The sequence below is a fragment of the Oncorhynchus mykiss genome, chromosome 31, assembly GCF_013265735.2.
Source record: "Oncorhynchus mykiss isolate Arlee chromosome 31, USDA_OmykA_1.1, whole genome shotgun sequence".
In the NCBI taxonomy this organism is placed as follows: Eukaryota; Metazoa; Chordata; class Actinopteri; order Salmoniformes; family Salmonidae; genus Oncorhynchus; species Oncorhynchus mykiss.
In genome coordinates this window covers 13,724,719-13,747,668 of record NC_050571.1, presented here as the reverse complement: position 1 = coordinate 13,747,668, position 22,950 = coordinate 13,724,719, and the positions used below count along the sequence as shown (strand labels likewise).

Genomic DNA, 22,950 nt, shown 5'->3' with positions numbered 1-22,950 from the left:
AAGCTTTGACTATGTACAGACTCAGTGAGCATAGCCTTGCTATTGAGAAAGGCTGCCGTAGGCAGACATGGCTCTCAAGAGAAGACAGGCTATGTGCACACTGCCCACAAAATGAGGTGGAAACTGAGCTGCACTTCCTAACCTCCTGCCATATGTATGACCATATTAGAGAGAAATTTTTCCCTCAGATTACACAGATCCACAACGAATTCCACAGTGTGCCATCACAGCAGCAAGATTTGTGACCTGTTGCCACGAGAAAAGGGCAACCAGTGAAGAACAAACACCATTGTAAATACAACCCATATTTATGCTAATTGATTTTCCCTTGTATACCTTAACCATTTGTACATTGTTAAAACACTGTATATATATAATATGACATTTGTAATGTCTTTATTGTTTTGAAACTTCTGTATGTGTAATGTTTACTGTTAATTTTTATTGTTTATTTCACTTTATATATTCACTTCATATATTATCTACCTCACTTGCTTTGGCAATATTAACACATGTTTCCCATGCCAATAAAGCCCTTGAATTGAATTGAATTGAATTGAGAGAGAGACGGGGCGGAGGGGCAGAGATAGACAGAAAGAAAGAGAGAGAGAGAGAGAGAGAGAGAGAGAGAGAGAGAGAGAGAGAGAGAGAGAGAGGGGGCAGAGATAGAGAGAAAGAGACATGTTCAGACGACTCCTCAGTAGAAGATGTGTGTGAGTCAGCCCTGAGGGCAAGCCTGGAGCCTAGAGCACGACCAAACATGCTGCACAGTACCTCTTCTCACACACACACACACACACACACACACACACACACACACACACACACACACACACACACACACACACACACACACACACACACACACACACACACACACACACACACACACACACACACACACACACACACACCTGAGTGAGTCTGTTTCAAGGATACCTCATAGGTAAGGCATTCAGTTGTCCATATCAGATACATTTGTCTCTTTGTCTGTCTCTCATTACAATACTCTCTCAGTCTACTGCTCTCTCAGTCCACTGCTCTCTCAGTCCAATTCTCTCTCAGTCCAATTCTCTCTCAGTCCAATTCTCTCTCAGCCCACTGCTCTCTCAGTCCACTGCTCTCTCAGTCCACTTCTTCTCCCAGTCCACTGCTCTCTCAGCCCAATGCTCTCTCAGTCCACTGCTCTCTCAGCCCACTGCTCTCTCAGTCCACTGCTCTCTCAGCCTACTGCTCTCTCAGCCTACTGCTCTCTCAGTCCACTGCTCTCAGCCTACTGCTCTCTCAGCCTACTGCTCTCAGCCCCCTGCTCTCTCAGTCCACTTATTCTATCAGCCCACTGCTCTCTCAGTCTACTGCTCTCAGCCCACCGCTCTCAGCCTACTGCTCTCTCAGCCCACTGCTCTCTCAGCCCACTGCTCTCTCAGCCTACTGCTCTCAGCCTACTGCTCTCTCAGCCTACTGCTCTCTCAGTCCACTTCTTCTCCCAGTCCACTGCTCTCCCAGCCCACTGCTCTCTCAGTCCACTGCTCTCTCAGTCTACTGCTCTCTCAGCCCACTACTCTCAGCCTACTGCTCTCTCAGCCCACTGCTCTCTCAGCCCACTGCTCTCTCAGCCTACTGCTCTCAGCCTACTGCTCTCTCAGCCCACTGCTCTCTCAGCCTACTGCTCTCTCAGCCCACTGCTCTCTCAGCCCACTGCTCTCTCAGCCTACTGCTCACAGCCTACTGCTCTCTCAGCCCACTGCTCTCTCAGCCTACTGCTCTCTCAGCCCACTGCTCTCTCAGTCCACTGCTCTCTCAGCCCACTGCTCTCTCAGCCTACTGCTCTCTCAGCCCACTGCTCTCTCAGTCCACTGCTCTCTCAGTCCACTGCTCTCTCAGCCTACTGCTCTCTCAGCCCACTGCTCTCTCAGTCCACTGCTCTCTCAGTCTACTGCTCTCTCAGCCCACTGCTCTCACCCTACTGCTCTCTCAGCCCACTGCTCTCTCAGTCCACTGCTCTCTCAGCCTACTGCTCTCAGCCTACTGCTCTCTCAGCCTGCTGCTCTCACCCTACTGCTCTCTCAGCCCACTGCTCTCTCAGTCCACTGCTCTCTCAGCCTACTGCTCTCTCAGCTCACTGCTCTCTCAGCCCACTTCTTTCTCAGCCCACTGCTCTCTCAGTCCACTGCTCCTCTGGGCAGGTTGGGATCTGCCTGGTTACAGGACCACAACACACCCGTAGTCTGGGTATCTCAAGACAAACCTTATCTCTGTTTTAAAACATGGATATGATTGGTTGTGACAGTTGATACTGTATGTCTTTATTATGACTGTGTTATGTAGACCCTATAACTGAATGATCATGTCAATGATCAGATCTCCAACAGTTTCTGATAAAGGCATCACTCTGTAACAAGGTAACATCAATGGTCAGATTTCCAACAGTTTCTGATAAAGGCATCACTCTGTAACAAGGTAACATCAATGGTCAGATTTCCAACAGTTTCTGATGAAGGCATCACTCTGTAACAAGGTAACATCAATGGTCAGCTCTCCAACAGTTTCTGATGAAGGCACCACTCTGTAACAAGGTAACATCAATGGTCAGCTCTCCAACAGTTTCTGATGAAGGCACCACTCTGTAACAAGGTAACAATGAGGCCTTTATGTCCACTTCTCCTGTTGACTTTTCTTAATATTTAATTCCCACCACGTTTCACATTCCATGTTTATTGTTTCCTAATGTTACGCGCCCCTAATGTCTATGACACTACAGATCTGAGCACGGCTGTGACCTGACAGGAGAGGTCATATGATGTCTGTGACCCTCTGACCTCTGCAGTCGAGCAGTGGTCACATACACAGTTTAGCAGATGTTACAGCAGGTGCAGCAAAATGCTTGTGTTTCTAGCTCCTACACTAGTAGAATGTCAAACAAGTACACAAATAATAAATAAGAAAAAAGTAGAAAAGTAGGCAGAAGTACGGGCCTAGTATTCATAGCTGATTTTGAAAAGGCCTTTGATAAAGTACAACTAGAAATTATATATGAATGCCTCGAGTATTTTAATTTTGGAGAATTTCTTATACAGTGGGTTAAATTTGTGTATAGTAACCCTAAATTCAAATGAGTAAATAATGGTCACATCTCTGATAGGAGTGAAACAAGGTTGTCCGTTATCGGCATATTTTTTTATTATGGCCATCAAAATGTTAGCTATTAAAATCCGATCCAACAATATCAATGGGTTAGAAATTCAGGGTTTAAAAACAAAGGGGTCATTGCACGCTGATGATTCATGTTTTCTTTTAAATCCGCTATCTGGATCCCTGCACAGCCTCATAGAGGATCTAGATAAGTTTTCTAAACTCTCTGGATTACAACTGAACTATGATAAATGTACCATATTATGTAATGGATCGCTAATAAATACTACGTTTACATTACCGTACGGTATAGTACACAAATAAAATGGTCTGATGGTGAAGTGGACATACTCTGTAGTCATATCCCGAAATAAAGAAAGTGATCTCGCTACAATACTGTACATTTTAATAGAAAGTTAGAAAAAATAGATAATATGTTGCTACCATGGAAAGATAAATACCTGTCTATTTGTGGAAAAACACCATGATTAATTATTTAGTCATATTCCAGTTTACCTATTTACTTACGGCCCTGCCTACACAGAACGACTTGTTTAAAAATATATATATGAGCAAAATATATTTCACTTTATTTGGAATGGCAAGCCAGACAAAATTAAACAGGCTGATTTATATAACGAATATGAATTCGGAGGGCTGAAATGATTAAATATTAAAGAATTGAACCTCTCACTAAATGCTTCAGTCATACAAAAGCTGTACTGAAATCCAAACTGGTTCTCTAGCAGATTAGTAAGGATGTCTCATCCCATGTTCAAAAATGGCCATATTCCCTTTATTCAGATTACAACCTCTCACTTTTAGTTATTTGAAAATTAAATAATCTCCAGAATATTGCTATTTTTAAAACAAGCAACAGAAAGCTGGTTGCCATTTCAGTTTAATCCACCAGAAAAGACTAAACATAATTTAAAACAAATATTATGGATAAACTCAAATACACTAACTGATTAAAAGAAACATTATAAAAAAAGAAATAATTGAATAATCTTTGTTCATGAATATCATAAATATGACGGGTAGAGGTATGTCACACGCAGCTTAAATAGATCTATGGAAAGGTCTGCTCTATCCAAAACTACAACCAACTGACTGCAAAGGTCTGCTCTATCCAAAACTACAACCAACTGACTGCAATGGTCTGCTCTATCCAAAACTACAACCAACTGATTGCAAAGGTCTGCTCTATCCAAAACTACAACCAACTTACTGCAACAGTCTGCTCTATCCAAAACTACAACCAACTGACTGCAAAGGTCTGCTCTATCCAAAACTACAACCAACTGACTGCAATGGTCTGCTCTATCCAAAACTACAACCAACTGACTGCAATGGTCTGCTCTATCCAAAACTACAACCAACTGACTGCAAAGGTCTGCTCTATCCAAAACTACAACCAACTTACTGCAACAGTCTGCTCTATCCAAAACTACAACCAACTGACTGCAAAGGTCTGCTCTATCCAAAACTACAACCAACTTACTGCAACAGTCTGCTCTATCCAAAACTACAACCAACTGATTGCAAAGGTCTGCTCTATCCAAAACTACAACCAACCGACTGCAAAGGTCTGCTCTATCCAAAACTACAACCTACTGATTGCAAAGGTCTGCTCTATCTAAAACTACAACCAACTGACTGCAATGGTCTGTCCTATCCAAAACTACAACCAACTGACTGCAATGGTCTGTCCTATCCAAAACTACAACCAACTGTCTGCAATGGTCTGCTCTATCCAAAACTACAACCAACTGATTGCAAAGGTCTGCTCTATCCAAAACTACAACCAACTGACCGCAAAGGTCTGCTCTATCCAAAACTACAACCAACTGATTGCAAAGGTCTGCTCTATCCAAAACTACAACCAACTGACTGCAAAGGTCTGCTCTATCCAAAACTACAACCAACTGATTGCAAAGGTCTGCTCTATCCAAAACTACAACCAACTGACCGCAATGGTCTGCTCTATCTAAAACTACAACCAACTGACTGCAATGGTCTGCTCTATCTAAAACTACAACCAACTGACCGCAAAGGTCTGCTCTATCTAAAACTACAACCAACTGACTGCAATGGTCTGCTCTATCTAAAACTACAACCAACTGACCGCAAAGGTCTGCTCTATCCAAAACTACAACCAACTGACCGCAAAGGTCTGCTCTATCCAAAACTACAACCAACTGACCGCAAAGGTCTGCTCTATCCAAAACTACAACCAACCGACTGCAAAGGTCTGCTCTATCCAAAACTACAACCAACTGACTGCAAAGGTCTGCTCTATCCAAAACTACAACCAACTGACTGCAAAGGTCTGCTCTATCCAAAACTACAACCAACTGACTGCAAAGGTCTGCTCTATCCAAAACTACAACCAACTGACCGCAAAGGTCTGCTCTATCCAAAACTACAACCAACTGACTGCAAAGGTCTGCTCTATCCAAAACTACAACCAACTGACTGCAAAGGTCTGCTCTATCCAAAACTACAACCAACTGACTGCAAAGGTCTGCTCTATCCAAAACTACAACCAACTGACTGCAAAGGTCTGCTCTATCCAAAACTACAACCAACTGACTGCAGCATTACCACAAAAATGGAGTAGGCAAGTGGAAAGAAGAGAAGGAAAGGAACTTGTTTGTCAGTCCAACATTAAATACCAAAATTGTGATAATTAAAAAATATACACATTTAATTTAAAGACCAAAAAATGGACAGCTGCGTCATACAGGTTGCAAAATAGAAGAGATTTTCGATGTGCCGATTCCATGGCACATGGTTTATGAACTGATAAATACAACAACGCCAGATTCAGAACTTAGTCTTTCAATGTAAATTATTACACATAATTCTTGCAACCAATAGAATGTTAAATATACTGTATGAGGGACACAGATCTAGCTGCGAAGAGACATAAACATTAGATCACTTGTTTTGGTACTGCCCATATGTAGGTTCAGGAATGTCTGAAGAATTGCAACATTTACCTGGAGCTAACTTTGTAAATAGCACTGCTAGGTGACTTGAAAAGCCACAGTCAAACAATCAATAATATAATACAACTTTTAGGAATATATTAATCTTTAATTTACAATCTGTAGAAACTGTGAGAATATGAAGGTTTATAACTTTTGTGAAACATTACAGCACAGTGGACAATATATGGCAGCTAGAAATCTAAACTGTATGTTCCTCAGAGATAGATGGGAGGGGTTGAGGGGAGCTGAAGACTGGGACTGGATGGTCTTCAGAGATAGATGGGAGGGGTTGAGGGGAGCTGAAGACTGGGACTGGATGGTCTTCAGAGATAGATGGGAGGGGTTGAAGGGACTTGAAGGCTGGGACTGGATGATCATATGAGATAGATGGGAGGGGTTGAAGGGACCTGAAGGCTGGGACTGGATGGTCTTCAGAGATATGGATGGTCTTCAGAGATAGATGGGAGGGGTTCAAGGGACCTGAAGGCTGGAACTGGATGGTCTTCAGAGATAGATGGGAGGGGTTGAAGGGACCTGAAGGCTGGGACTGGATGGTCTTCAGAGATAGATGAGAGGGGTTGGGGAGAGCTGAAGGCTGGGACTGGATGGTCTTCAGAGATAGATGGGAGGGGTTGAGGGGACCTGAAGACTGGGACTGGATGGTCTTCAGAGATAGATGGGAGGGGTTGAAGGGACCTGAAGGCTGGGACTGGATGGTCTTCAGAGATAGATGGGAGGGGATGAGGAGATCTGAAGGCTGGGACTGGATGGTCTTCAGAGATAGATGGGAGGGGTTGAGGGGAGCTGAAGGCTGGGACTGGATGGTCTTCAGAGATAGATGGGAGGGGTTGAGGGGAGCTGAAGGCTGGGACTGGATGGTCTTCAGAGATAGATGGGAGGGGTTGAAGGGACCTGAAGGCTGGGACTGGATGGTCTTCAGAGATAGACTGGAGGGGTTGAGGGGAGCTGAAGGCTGAAACTAAAAACAAATAAAAAAGATAACTAATGTAAAATATATTGTCATAAAATGTATATAGTATGTAGAAGCTGGAAGTAGAAGCCTAAGTATTTTTGTCCATTAGTTTACTTCAATTAGGGGAGGGGTGGGAGGGTTAGGGGAAAATAAGAACGATTAATTAAATATTTAAATAAATATATATGGGGATTGGAAATTATGCAGACATTTACATTGATAGAACCCACAATCCAACTGTAATGTTAAAGCTGATCCACCACCACCAGCTAATACAGAAAAACAACCATTTGAAAAAAAAGTAGACATCGGTACGCAACACAAACTGCAGAAATATTTTGTCCCAACAGACAAAGGAGGAAGTTGGACACACACACTACCGGTTCGGTTCTAACCTGCTCCAGCCTCTTCCATGTACTATCAGGTTTGTGAAATGGACATCAACATACATACTCAATACATCCAAAGACAATGATAAGGAAGCTTTCCCAACCCAGTGTGTTCCATCAGATACTGGACTGCTCTGGAGAGACAGATGTTATGGGTGGGTGGTTTGGTGTTTGGTGGTTTGGTGTTTGGCCAGACAATAAGATATTTTCATCTCATATGGAGTCAAAAGAGAGTTTCTTTATCTCATGATCTTAAAGTTATCTCAATGTTATCTGTAGGTAACTAGCCTCCTATTCATCAATTACCCGAACACACATGTTAACATGCAAACGCACACATCCTGAATGTCACCAGACATGCCACCAGGGGTCTTTTCACAGTCCCCAAATCCAGAACAAATTCAAGAAAACGTACAGTATTATATAGAGCCCTTATTGCATGGAACTTCCTTAATTAAATCTCATATTGCTCAAATAAACAACAACATGTTCTAAAAACAGATAAAGCAACACAACGCCTCTCCCCTATTTGACCTATATAGTTTGTGTGTATGCATTGAGATGTAGGCTACATGTGGATTTACATTTTTTTAATGTAGTTGTGTTCTTGAGCTGTTCTTGTCGATTGATGTTCTGTATTATGTCATTCTGTATTATGTTTCATGTTCTGTGTGGAACCCAGGAAGAGTAGCTGCTGCTTTTGCAACAGCTAATGGGGATCCTAATAAAATACCAACATACCAATACCAAATAAAGTGCAAGGATGGAAAAAGTGATGAAATCTCAAAAGGTAACGCCCCCATCTAGGGGTTGTGGGATCTGTATCTGAGCTAGATAGGTGTGTCCTTTGGAGAGGTAATTTCCCCACCTTGGGGTTGTGGGATCTGTATCTGAGCTAGATAGGTGTGTTCAGATGGAGAGGTAACGTCCCCATCTAGGTGTTGTGGGATCTGTATCTGAGCTAGATAGGTGTGTTCACTGCGAAGCACAAACACCAACCACACTATCCAGATGTTGTTTTTTCTTATTTTGTTGTGTCATTCTGAATGATTTAAATGCATTATATCCACATGTTGTGTTTTTAAATGTTCAAATAAATTAAATCAAATAAATCTCCCCTCCTCGTTCCCCCTCCCCCTCCTGTTCTGTTCCCCTCCTCGCCTCCCCTCACTCCTCTCCTCCCTCCCTTTCTTCCCCCTCCCTCCCCCTCAGATTCCGGGCATATCCAGAGTGTGGGTGTTGTCATCTCCCAGAGTGAGAAAGAGAGAGAGAGCATGTCTGGACAGCACAACATCACCAGGACAGCCGATAACAGCGGTTGCCAGATTGGGTAATGTCCTGCACAACTGTGACATTCTAGAAGATTGAGTGGGATTTTGCCTCTGATTGAGCTCACAGTTGTTAATAGAATCTGGCAGCACCGGATAGCAGTATTCCCCAACACTAATACATACTGTATCTACAGACAAGAGAGGGGACGAGATGGGGAGAGAGGGAGCAAGGGGAAGAGAGAGGGGGAAGAGAGGGGAATAGGGGGGAAGAGTGGGGGGAAGAGAGGAGAATAGGGGGAAGAGAGGGGAAGAGAGGAAGAGAGGGGAAGAGAGGGGGAAGAGAGGGAGCAAGGGGAAGAGAGAGGGGGAAGATAGGGAGCAAGGGGAAGAGAGAGGGGGAAGAGAGGGAGCAAGGGGAAGAGAGGGGAAGAGAGTGGGGGAAGAGAGGGGAATAGGGGGGAAGAGAGGATGTGAGGGGAAGAGAGGGGAAGAGAGAGGGGAAGAGAGGGGAATAGGGGGGAAGAGAGGAAGCGAGGGGAAGAGAGGGGGGAGAGAGGGGAATAGGGGGGAAGAGAGGAAGCGAGGGGAAGAGAGGGGAAGAGAGAGGGGAATAGAGGGGAAGAGATGGGAATAGAGGGGAAGAGAGAGGGGAATAGAGGGGAATAGAGGGGAAGAGATGGGAATAGAGGGGAAGAGAGGGGAATAGAGGGGAAGAGAGGGGAATAGAGGGGAAGAGAGGGGAATATAGGGGAAGAGAGGGGAATAGGGGGGAAGAGAGGGGAAGAGAGAGGGGAATAGAGGGGAAGAGAGGGGAAGAGAGAGGGGAATAGAGGGGAAGAGAGGGGAAGAGAGGGGAATAGGGGGGAAGCGAGGGGAAGAGAGGGGAATAGAGGAAGCGAGGGGAAGAGAGGAAGCGAGGGGAAGAGAGATGGGGAAGAGAGGGGAATAGGGGGGAAGAGAGGGGAATAGATGGGAAGAGAGGGGAATAGGGGGGAAGAGAGGAAGCGAGGGGAAGAGAGGGGAAGAGAGGAAGCGAGGGGAAGAGGGAAGAGGGGGAGTAGTTTCATGTCTCTCCTGATGCTTTATGATGGATAGGCCTCGCTGCAGGTCATCATAAAACACACAGAGAAACACTCTCAACATGATTAACTACAAACAAGCACGTGTTCCCAGACACTGTACTGCATATTGCAATACCTCAAGCTGTCAATCACTACAGTAATGCGTGCTTTACAGCCTCAATTTGTCAGGGCATGGACTTCACAACGTGTTGTAAAGGTTCCACAGGGATGCTGGCCCATGTTGACTAGTATGCTTCCCACAGTTGTGTCAAGTTAGGTGGATGTCTTTTGGGTGGTGGACCATTCTTGTGACACATGGGAAACAGTTGAGTATGAAAAACCTAACAGCATTGTAGTTCTTCACACAAACCGGTGTACCTGGCACCTACTACCATAGCCCGTTCAAAGGCACTTAAATATTTTGTCTCGCCCATTCACCCTCTGAATGGCACACATACACAATCTATGTCTCAGCTGTCTCCTTTAATTAACAGCTGTCTCCTCCCCTTCATCTACACTGATTGAAGTGGATTTAACGTGACATCAATAAGGGATAATAGCTTTCACCTGGATTCACCTGGAAAGAGCAGGTTGTCACGGCCGTTGAAAGAAGTAGACCAAAGCGCAGGGTGGTGAGCGTACATATTCCTTTTTATTAGGATGACGCCGACAAAAACAATACAAACACAACCGTGAAGCTTAAGGTCTATGTGCCACAAACAAAGTTAACTTCCCACAAAGAAAGGAGGGAAAAGGGCTACCTAAGTATGGTTCCCAATCAGAGACAACAATAGACAGCTGTCCCTGATTGAGAACCATACCCGGCCAAAACATAGAAATACAAAAACATAGAAAACAAAAACATAGAATGACCACACCAAATCACACCCTGACCAAACCAAATAGAGACATACAAACGTTCTCTAATGTCAGGGCGTGACACAGGTGTTCTTAATGTTTTGTATACTCAGTGTACAGTATTTATTAAGGGAGGCCTCTCCCGGGTCGCTGGGGCGTCTCCTTGGGAATTAAGTCTGTGTGTACTTCCACTGACCTGTTGGAGCATTAACCCTCTGTGAAGGCCGGCTGAGACAGTGGGAAGTAAAGGACTTCATGTTCACACTGAACACACACACACACACACACACACAAACATACAAACACTCACACACACACGTGCACACACACACACACACACACACACACACACACACACACAAACATACAAACACTCACACACACACGTGCACACACACACACACACACACACACACAAACACACACACACTCACACACACACACACACACACACACACACACACACACACACACACACACACACACACACACACACACACACACACACACACACACACACACACACACACACACACACACACACACACTCACACACACACACAAACAAACAAACATACAAACACTCACACACACACGTTTACACACACACACACTCTAACATGTGTACAAAACAGACACACATACGGGCACACATACGGGCACCACTCTCATCTCTCTCTCTTTCTCTTTCTGTCTCTCATATACACACCACCCAGCCCCCCCCCCACGCTTTCCCCTCTAGACAGCCTTCATCCATCCATCCATCCATCCTCTCTCCATCCATCCTGTTTTCCCCTCTAGACAGCCTTCATCCATCCATCATCCTCTCTCCATCCATCCTGTTTTCCCCTCTAGACAGCCTTCATCCATCCATCATCCTCTCTCCATCCATCCTGCTTTCCCCTCTAGACAGCCTTCATCCATTCTCTTTTCTTTCCTTATTTTTCCTTCCTCCCTACATCCTCCCTCCATCCTCCCTCCATCCTTCCATCCCTCCATCCCTCCATCCATCCCTCCCTCCCTCCCTCCCTCCCTCCCTCCCTCCCTCCCTCCCTCCATCCATCCATCCATCCATCCATCCTCCCTCCCTCCCTCCCTCCCTCCCTCCCTCCCTCCCTCCCTCCCTCCCTCCCTCCCTCCCTCCCTCCCTCCCTCCATCCATCCTCCATCCATCCATCAAGCCTCCCTCCATCTTTCATTCCGTCTATAGAGTGGCACAGAGGAGTTAAATCAGCCGTTTAGCAGACAAAGAGTCCAATGATCTGTCTTATTCAGTATAATAGAGATCTGCTATCTGCCCTCTACCCCATGATATCACCACACAGATATGTGGCTGTGCCTAACAGACAGGCTGGCTTCCTATGACGCGGCAGGAACATGCACACGCACACACACACACACAAACTAGGGAAATAGTAGCTGCTTTGTCTCTCTGTGGGTGTTATTAGTCATGTAGAGCGGGGTGTTCCCCCGGAACACTGGAGTTCACTCATAACCCCCTGATCCCTAACCTCTGCTCTGACTTTCCATGCATCCCTGAGCCCATAGGGCACTATGTAGGGAATAGGAGCCAATAGGAGCCAATAGAGAACTATGTAGGGAATAGGAGCTAATAGGAGCCAATAGTGAACTATGTAGGGAATAGGAGCCAGTAGAGAACTATGTAGGGAATAGAGGCCAATAGGAGCCAGTAGAGAACTATGTAGGGAATAGAGGCCAATAGGAGCCAGTAGAGAACTATGTCGGGAATAGGAGCCAATAGGAGCCAATAGAGAACTATGTAGGGAATAGAGGCCAATAGAGAACTATGTAGGGAATAGGAGCCAGTAGAGAACTATGTATGGAATAGGAGGCAATAGAGAACTATGTAGGGAATAGGAGCCAATAGGAGCCAGTAGAGAACTATGTAGGGAATAGGAGCCAATAGGAGCCAGTAGAGAACTATGTAGGGAATAGAGGCCAATATGAGCCAATAGAGAACTATGTAGGGAATAGGAGCCAATAGGAGCCAATAGAGAACTATGTAGGGAATGGAGGCCAATAGGAGCCAATAGAGAACTATGTAGGGAATAGGAGCCAATAGGAGCCAGTAGAGAACTATGTAGGGAATAGAGGCCAATAGGAGCCAGTAGAGAACTATGTAGGGAATAGAGGCCAACAGGAGCCAGTAGAGAACTATGTAGGGAATAGGAGCCAATAGGAGCCAATAGAGAACTATGTAGGGAATAGGAGCCAGTAGAGAACTATGTAGGGAATAGAGGCCAATAGAGAACTATGTAGGGAATAGGAGCCAATAGGAGTCCAGTAGAGAACTATGTAAGAAATAGGAGCCAATAGAGAACTATATAGGGAATAGAGGCCAATAGTAGCCAATAGAGAACTATGTAGGGAATAGGAGCCAATAGGAGCCAATAGAGAACTATGTAGGGAATAGGAGCCAGTAGAGAACTATGTAGGGAATAGGAGCCAGTAGAGAACTATGTAGGGAATAAGAGCCAATAGGAGCCAATAGAGAACTATGTAGGGAATAGGAGCCAATAGAGAACTATGTAGGGAATAGGAGCCAATAGAGAACTATGTAGGGAATAGGAGCCAATAGAGAACTATGAGGGAATAGGAGCCAGTAAAGAACTATGTAGGGAATAGGAGCCAATAGAGAACTATGTAGGGAATAGGAGCCAATGGAGAACTATGTAGGGAATAGGAGCCAGTAGAGAACTATGTAGGGAATAGGAGCCAATAGAGAACTATGTAGGGAATAGGAGCCAATGGAGAACTATGTAGGGAATAGGAGCCAATAGAGAACTATGTAGGGAATAGGAGCCAGTAGTGAACTATGTAGGGAATAGGAGCCAATAGAGAACTATGTAGGAAATAGGAGCCAATAGAGAACTATGTAGGGAATAGGAGCCAATAGAGAACTATGTAGGGAATAGGAGCCAGTAGAGAACTATGTAGGGAATAGGAGCCAATAGAGAACTATGTAGGGAATAGGAGCCAATAGAGAACTATGTAGGGAATAGGAGCCAATAGAGAACTATGTAATAAAGAGGGTGCTACTTGGGATGCAGGCCTTGTCTCAGTCTGTCAGACAGCAGGAACACATAGACAAACTGATCCAAGGTCAGTTTCATTTTTCCACTCTGATGGTTAAGGATAGTATTTTGAATGGTATGCTGATCCTAGATATGTGCCTAACAGGTTCAAGGCTACTCAATAGTCTAGGAGTTGAGTTCTGATACAGCTCAGACACTGTACACATGAAGGTACCTAGAGAGAGCTGAGTTGCCTTCTAACAAGTCACAGCCTGTAACTGGCAGGTCCAAAAACCATGCAATTCATATCACAATGAGCGTAACGCTGAGAATATGAATGTCTGCATCAGGTTTGAAAACAGCAGTGACATTTCACACAAGTTGTTGATGCATATTAGTCATGAGAAGTAAACTTCAGAACCCTCTCCCTCTATCCCAGTCCCCTATCTCCCTGTCCCCTCTCTTCCTCTCTCTCTTACCTAACGTAGCAGGTGTAAAAGAAACGCCTGAGCAGGGTCGGGAAAAGCATCCTCCCTCCCTACTTCTCTGTAATCCTCTCTTTCTTCCCTGCTTCTCTCTCTCTCTCTATCTCTCTCCCTCTCTCTCTCTCTCTCTCTCTCTCTCTCTCTTTCCCACCCTCCCTCTCTCTCTCTCCCTCTCTCCCTACTTGTCTGTAATCCTCTCTTTCTCCCCCCTCTTTCTCTCTACATCTCTCGACTCCCAATCCAAATTAAATTCAAACCTACTAACTTAAATTCATATTTCAATTTAACCCTGCTAACTGAAATTCATATTTAAATTCAATGCTGCTAACCCAAATCCATGAATAAATTCAAACAGTACATTACTCAAAAGCTTGAGGGAGTATGTATTTGTGTCAACTTGTAATCTAATACCACCCTGAACAGAAAGGGACTGGTCTGAGCATGTACATAACGCAATCAATGTAGTCGCGCGCACACACACACACACAAACAAGCACAAACAAATACATGCCCACAGCCTCTCTTCATTTTCCGGAACTATCTTTGGAATGTGTGGAATTCCAACCTGTGACACAGAGAGGTCAAGGTATGAATACAGAGATCAGATCTATTATGTAGACCAGAGAGGTCAAGGTATGAATACAGAGATCAGATCTATAATGTAGACCAGAGAGGTCAAGGTATGAATACAGAGATCAGATCTGTTATGTAGACCAGAGAGGTCAAGGTATGAATACAGAGATCAGATCTATTATGTAGACCAGAGAGGTCAAGGTATGAATACAGAGATCAGATCTATTATGTAGACCAGAGAGGTCAAGGTATGAATACAGAGATCAGATCTATTATGTAGACCAGAGAGGTCAATGTATGAATACAGAGATCAGATCTATTATGTAGACCAGAGAGGTCAAGGTATGAATACAGAGATCAGATCTATTATGTAGACCAGAGAGGTCAAGGTATGAATACAGAGATCAGATCTATTATGTAGACCAGAGAGGTCAAGGTATGAATACAGAGATCAGATCTATTATGTAGACCAGAGAGGTCAAGGTATGAATACAGAGATCAGATCTATTATGTAGACCAGAGAGGTCAAGGTATGAATACAGAGATCAGATCTATTATGTAGACCAGCGTGTTTTATGTCATTCTGTATCATTCTGGTCTTTATTACGATATACTGTATGTTCTGTTTCTGCTAAACCTTTCCATATGCTCCCAGACACACCGGAGAGACAGTAACCATGCATGATTCAACACAGACACAGCCTGGGATGATGAGAGGATGATCAGGGGATAATGAGGGGATGTGCCCCAAATGCCATTTTATTCCTTTAATAGAGCACTACTTTTGACCGGAGATCTATGGGTTCTGATCAAAAGTAGTGCACTAAATAGGGCAAAGGGTGTCATTTGGGATGGTACAATCCAACTAATGCTATGTGCCTCTGAGGAGTCAACCTCAACCTCTCCCCTCCCCTCTCACACACCCACCTGATGCTCCTGGACTCAGAACACACACACACACACACAGACACACACACACACACACACACACTGGGCACTAGCCAATTCCACTATTTCTCCAGTCAGTAGGCTAGGCTTTCTGCTGTGTTTGCTTTGTGAATGCTCCACTTTACAAACTGACGATTTGTTGGCTTGGCTAAGGAGAGAATAAAAAGAGAGAGGAAGAGGAGGAGGGAGGAGAGGTAGAGTAGAGAGGAAGAGGACGCTAGAGAGGTAGAGAAGAAGCAGAATGAGAATGAGGGAGGAAGAGGACGATAGAGGTAGAGACAAGGTAGAGGAGAGGGAGAGAAGAGTTAGAGAAGAGGAAAGGAGAGGTAACCAAGAGAGGAGAAGAAGGGAGGAAAAGGAGGAAGATGAGGACAGAGAAGAGAGGAAGAGGAGAAGAAGGCTGGAAGAAATGTTAATAAAATAATTGCCTTAATAACATTCCTCTGGCCGGAACATGGTAAGACGGGCTCCTGAGTGGCGCAGCAGTCTAAGACACTGCACCTCAGTGCTTGGATAGAATCCAGGCTGTATCACAACCGGCTGTGATTGGGAGTCCCATAGGGCGACGCACAATTGGCCCAGTGTCGTCTGGGTTTGGCCGGTGTAGACTATCATTGTAAATAAGAATTTGTTCTTAACTGACTTGACAAGTTAAATAAAGGTTAAATAAAGGGGAAAAAAGACATGCCTCATAAAATAAAAAGGTTTGAAGGAATTATGGTTTAATAGTTTCAAAATGTTGACTGCCTCCACTCAGATTGCAAGGTGGGTGATGCTGAAGCGTACAACAGGCACTGACCTTCTGTCCTATCAGAACGAACAGGTACTGGCCCTTCTATCCTATCAGAATGAACAGGTATGACCTTTATGTCCTATCAGAACGAACAGGCACTGACCATTCTGTCCCATCAGAACGAACAGGCACTGACCATTCTGTCCCATCAGAACGAACAGGCACTGTCCATTCGGTCCTATCAGAACGAACAGGTACTGGCCCTTCTATCCTATCAGAATGAACAGGTATGACCTTTATGTCCTATCAGAACGAACAGGCACTGACCATTCTGTCATATCAGAACGAACAGGCACTGACCATTCTGTCCCATCAGAACGAACAGTCACTGACCTTTCTGTCCTATCAGAAAGAACAGGCACTGACCATTCTGTCCTATCAGAACAAACACGCACTGACCATTCTGTCCTATCAGAACGAACAGGTACTGACCATTCTGTCCTATAAGAACGAACAGGCACTGACCATTCTGTCCTCTCAGAACGAACAGTTCCTCAAGTATGTCACAGAATCCAGCCTTTAGATAGTAATAATTATCCTATATTATATTTGTAAAAAATGACTGTCTATCTGGTTGGCTGCCTGGCTGCCTGGCTGGCTGGCTGGCTGGCTGGCTGGCTGCCTGGCTCACTGCCTGGCTGGCTGGTTGGCTGGCTGGTTGGTTGGCTGGCTGGCTGGTTGGTTGGCTGGTTGGCTGCCTGGCTCACTGCCTGGCTGGCTGGTTGGCTGGCTGGCTGCCTGGCTCACTGCCTGGCTGGTTGGTTGGCTGGTTGGCTGCCTGGCTCACTGCCTGGCTGGCTGGTTGGCTGCCTGGCTCACTGCCTGGCTGGCTGGTTGGCTGTCTGGTTGGCTGCCTGGCTGGCTGGCTGGCTGGTTGGCTGGCTGGTTGGCTGGCTGGTTGGCTGGCTGGCTGGCTGGCTGGCTGGCTGGCTGGTTGGCTGGCTGGCTGCGGGTGCTGGAGCTGGGCCCGTGACGAGACTCTCCTGCTCTGGGTTTTACGGTGCTTTAACCTCCCAAATTCTGCTAGGGTACCAATATGCTAGGGTCAGACCTGGGTTCAAATACTATTTTAATCTTTCAAAATGTGAGGTTTGCACTCTTGTGACTGTTCTATTGGTACCATTGTTCCATCCAAGCAAGGTCAATCAAGTCCAGATAGAGTATTTGAAACTATTTTGAAAAGTAGTGGGCTGGTTACTGTACTTCCACAGTGTCCAACTTTATTTTTCTTTTTTTATTTCCCCTTTATTTAACCAGGTAGGCTAGTTGAGAACACCTTTATTTAACCAGGTAGGCTAGTTGAGAACACCTTTATTTAACCAGGTAGGCTAGTTGAGAACAAGTTCTCATTTGCAACTGCAACATGGCCAAGATAAAGCGTAGCAATTTGACACAAAGTTACACCTGGAAAAAACAAAACATACAGTCAATAATACAGTAGAACAAAAGAAAACAAAAAGTCTATATACAGTGAGTGCAAATGATGTAAGTTACAGAGTGTGGTTAGATAGGACTTAGTCAGGGAAACATGAGAGGCCAATAAAAATGGTTTCTCTGACTTATGAAGAGCCCGACCCAGTGGTCAGGTGGACAGAGGGGCTGGTTTCTCTGACCCAGATCTAATGCACAGACAGACAGTAGAAATCACACTCCCAAATGGCACCCCATTCCCTATATAGTGCACTTTTGGGATTCACACCAAATGTTTAGCAAGAATTGCTTGCATTTCTTAATGTCAATCTCAAGGCAATATGGCCTTGGATTAGAGGATCAAGGAGATATAATTTCAGGAATAACAAGTTACCTATTTTCTGTTTGTTTGGTCAAAGCTCATGAACATAGTCTGAGAACACTGTAAGGGGAAGAATAAAACTAACAGAGCACAGTGGGTGATCTAGATATGTCCTACTGCACACACACACACACACACACACACACACACACACACACACACACACACACACACACACACACACACACACACACACACACACACACACACACACACACACACACACACACACGCACGCATGCACGCGCGCACACACACACACACAAACACACACACACACACACACACACACGGCCAAGCCAAGCTAGCAACTACCCAAACAGTGTGACATCCAGGACGTCTTAAAAATACAAACGCTCCGCTGTGGGAGACCTGACAGAGCTTATCTCCTTATTAAGTCAACCTTTACATGTTATAAACAGACAGAGGGAGAGAGGGAGAGAGAGAGAGAGAGAGGGAGAGAGGGAAAGAGAGAGAGAGAGAGAGAGGGGGAGAGAGAGAGAGAGAGAGAGAGAGAGAGAGAGAAAAAAGAGAGAGAGAGAGAGCGAGAGAGAGAGAAAGAGAGAGAGAGAGGGAGCGAGAGAGAAAGAGAGAGAGAGAGGGAGAAAGAGAGAGAGATGGGGTGCAACACCAAGCCCAGACTGTCAAGAAAGACCAGTCCAAGAGAAATGGAAAACCAACCCGTGTCTGTAAAACCCCTATCCCACACAGACTGTCTCAACAGGCTTATTATCCCACACAGACTGTCTCAACAGACTTATTATCCCACACAGACTGTCTCAACAGGCTTATTATCCCACACAGACTGTCTCAACAGGCTTATTATCACACACAGACTGTCTCAACAGGCTTATTATCCCACACAGACTGTCTCAACAGACTTATTATCCCACACAGACTGTCTCAACAGACTTATTATCCCACACAGACTGTCTCAACAGGCTTATTATACCACACAGACTGTCTCAACAGACTTATTATCCCACACAGACTGTCTCAACGGGCTTATTATCCCACACAGACTGTCTCAACAGGCTTATTATCCCACACAGACTGTCTCAACAGACTTATTATCCCACACAGACTGTCTCAACAGGCTTATTATCACACACAGACTGTCTCAACAGGCTTATTATCCCACACAGACTGTCTCAACAGACTTATTATCCCACACAGACTGTCTCAACAGGCTTATTATCCCACACAGACTGTCTCAACAGACTTATTATCCCACACAGACTGTCTCAACAGACTTATTATCCCACACAGACTGTCTCAACAGGCTTATTTTCAAAGCGTCATGAGAACGTATTGTAGTTGAGAGTGAGGTATCAACATCAAAATGAATATCTTTCTCTCAATGGGAACTGGAACCTGTAGTTGGAGAGAGAAAGAATGGCCTTGTCACAGTAAAACAGCTTGAGAAATTGTGTTATGGCTGCGACCAATTCCAGAGGTGTTGCTCCCTTCCCGTATGGCCTTGTCCACTACCCTTCACAGATTTAGCTGCAAATGACAGGATACACAGTTGAAGTTGGAAGTTTACATACACTTAGGTTGGAATCATTAAAACTTGTTTGTCATCCACTCCACAACTTTCTTAATAACAAACTATAGTTTTGGCAAGTCGTTTAGGACATCTACTTTGTGCAAGACACAAGTCATTTTTCCAGTAATTGTTTACAGACATATTATTTCACTTATAATTCAGTGTATCACAATTCCAGTGGGTCAGAAGTTTACATACACTAAGTTGAATGTGCCTTTAAACAGCTAGGAAAATTCCATAAAATGATGTCATGGCGTTAGAAGCTTCTGATAGGCTAATTGACATCATTTGAGTCAATTGCAGGTGTACCTGTGGATGTATTTCAAGGCCTACCTTCAAACTCAGTGCCTCTTTGCTTGACATCACGAGAAAATCATACGAAATCAGCCAAGACTTCAGAAAAAAATTGTAGACCTCCACAAGTCTGGTTCATCCTTGGGAGCAATTTCCAAACGCCTTAAGGTACCACATTCATCTGTACAAACAATAGTACGCAAGTATAAACACCATGGGACCACGCAGCCGTCATACAACTCAGGAAGGAGACGCATCCTGTCTCCTAGAGATGAACGTACTTTGGTGTGAAAAGTGCAAATCAATCCCAGAACAACAGCAAAGGACCTTGTGAAGATGCTGGAAGAAACAGGTACAAAGTATCTATATCCACAGTAAAACGAGTCCTATATTGACATAACCTGAAAGGCCGCTCAGTAAGGAAGAAGCCACTGCTCCAAAACCGCCATAAAAAAGCCAGACTACGGTTTGCAAGCTCACATTTTTTTATTTATTTTTTATTTCACCTTTATTTAAACAGGTAGGCTAGTTGAGAATAAGTTCTCATTTGCAACTGCGACCTGGCCAAGATAAAGCATAGCAATTCGACACATACAACAACACATGGGGACAAAGACATGGGGACAAAGATCGTACTTTTTGGAGAAATGTCCTCTGGTCTGATGAAACAAAAATAGAACTGCTTGGCCATAATGACCATCGTTAGGTTTGGAGGAAAAAGATGGACTCTTGCAAGCCGAAGAACACCATCCCAACCGTGAAGCACAGGGGTGGCAGCATCATGTTGTGGGGGTGCTTTGCTCCAGCAGGGACTGGTGCACTTCACAAAATAGATGGCATCATGAAAAAGTCAAATTATGTGGATATATTGAAGCAACATCTCAAGACATCAGTCAGGAAGTTAAAGCTTGGTTGCAAATGGGTCTTCCAAATGGACAATGACCCAAGCATACTTCTAAAGTTGTGGCAAAATGGCTGAAGGACAACAAAGTCAAGGTATTGGAGTGGCCTTCACAAAGGCCTGAGCTCAATTCTATAGAACATTTGTGGGCAGAACTGAAAAGGCGTGTGCGAGCAAAGAGACCTACAAACCTGATTCAGTTACACCAGCTCTGTCAGGAGGAATGGGGTAAAATTCACCCAATTTATTGTGGGAAGCTTATGGAAGGCTTCCGAAACTTAAAAGTTAAACAATTTAAAGGCAATGCTACCAAATACTAATTGAGTGTATGTAAACTTCTGACCCACTGGGAATGTGATGAAAGAAATAAAAGCTTGAATAAATAATTCTCTCTACTATTATTCTGACATTTCACATTCTTAAAATAAAGTGGTGATCTTAACTGACCTAAAACAGGGGATTGTTACTAGGATTAAAAGTCAGGAATTGTGAAAAACTGAGTTTAAATGTATTTGGCTAATGTGTATGTAAACTTCCCACTTCAACTGTAGGTGTGGGCCTAACTAAGAAAGTGATATATAACTAACTTCTGCTAAATTACTATCACTTATCTAGTTCTATCAGATCCATGGAGAAGATTAAACGAAGGTAGAGAGAAGGACAGGATTACTGAATGGAACGCAGCCTTGGTGCAGGAAGGCTCGGGGAAAACGCTCTGCCTGCAGCATGGGTGACGCTTTGCACCGATTTGCACCGGCACAGTAAAGTGGCAAACCGACAGTCATTCCAACTATTCTGGACTTGGACACTTTTCTATAGCCTATCACTAGGCAACAGCCACCAACAATACCATTCTCTGCTCCATTCTCATTAAAATGTTGTTCTGGCGTTTAATAAATTATCAACAAAATTATGAGAATCTTAAACAGGCAATTAGACTACAATTAGCCTTCGTTAAGCATGAAATAAAACACTGGCTTGTACAGCAGTATGGTGCAATTAATAAAGGTGCAATTTATGCGCAAATCGCTATTGTTTGATTTATAAAATCCAGTTGCAAATTTTTAGATGCATAATAGCTTACTTTTTGTCAGTTAACATTATGGATTAATTTTAAATGAAAAACGGATTAAGACTGACACTTACATCTGTTTTTGGTGTCCATCCCGGTGGAAGTAACGGATGAGAGGAGGTGGTTTCCCGGGCTCACCCAGAGAGCGTGACCGAGAACAGCCCATGTGAGACCGCGCGGACAGCTACACTTGATACATAGCAGACTCTCTCTCTCTCTGTCTCTCTCAATTAAGTTAGTGAGAAAAGAACAGCCGGCTCTTTGCTGGGTCCTAAAGCTATAAAGTCAAAGTACAGTATGGCAATAGCCCTAACTACCTATATCCAGTGGCGGCCATCATTCAGGTTATGTGGTGCTCAACCACATTTTTTTGCAAACAATAACATGCATATTTTGCATGTTATTTTGGCATTAATACGTGTCGTGTCACACATCAGTTTGCAAACAAAGTAAAAATATATACATATATAATTGAGTTAATAAAGATGCATACAAACAGGGTCTATTTTTTTGTATTCTTCAGTAAGGCAGCTCCAAAGTGCAGGTGTTTCAGCCTAGCTCAGTGCTTTCTGTGGTGGTGGGGAAAGCAAGCAGAAAATATGGAGCCTTATGCCGTGATTGGCTCACTTCTCTGTCACTCATGGGGACACTACGTCACCGCCAAGTCTAAGGGTAGAGATCTAAAATTCTAGCCCCTTGGGTGGTGCCATAGAGTTATATTTGAAGTGCCCATCCATGAAGGCTCAAGGTCATGATGTCGAATCACATCATATGTACAGTAGCTTTGATTGGACTGATCATGTCAACATCATACTTCCAAAGCCTTAG

The 22,950-nt window shown here is 44.3% G+C and overlaps 1 protein-coding gene across 1 annotated transcript in view; it reads right to left on the bottom strand.

Annotated features, from left to right (window-relative positions):
• The window catches only part of LOC110504375 (actin filament-associated protein 1-like 1), a 70,444-nt gene extending 48,126 nt beyond the window's left edge, over nucleotides 1-22,318 (bottom strand). The window contains exon 1 of the mRNA XM_036970110.1: nucleotides 22,197-22,318. Within this exon, the coding sequence (XP_036826005.1) occupies nucleotides 22,197-22,215 (19 nt within the window). The 5' untranslated portion in view covers nucleotides 22,216-22,318. The remainder of the gene's footprint in view (nucleotides 1-22,196) is intronic.
• Nucleotides 22,319-22,950: the final 632 nt, after the last annotated feature.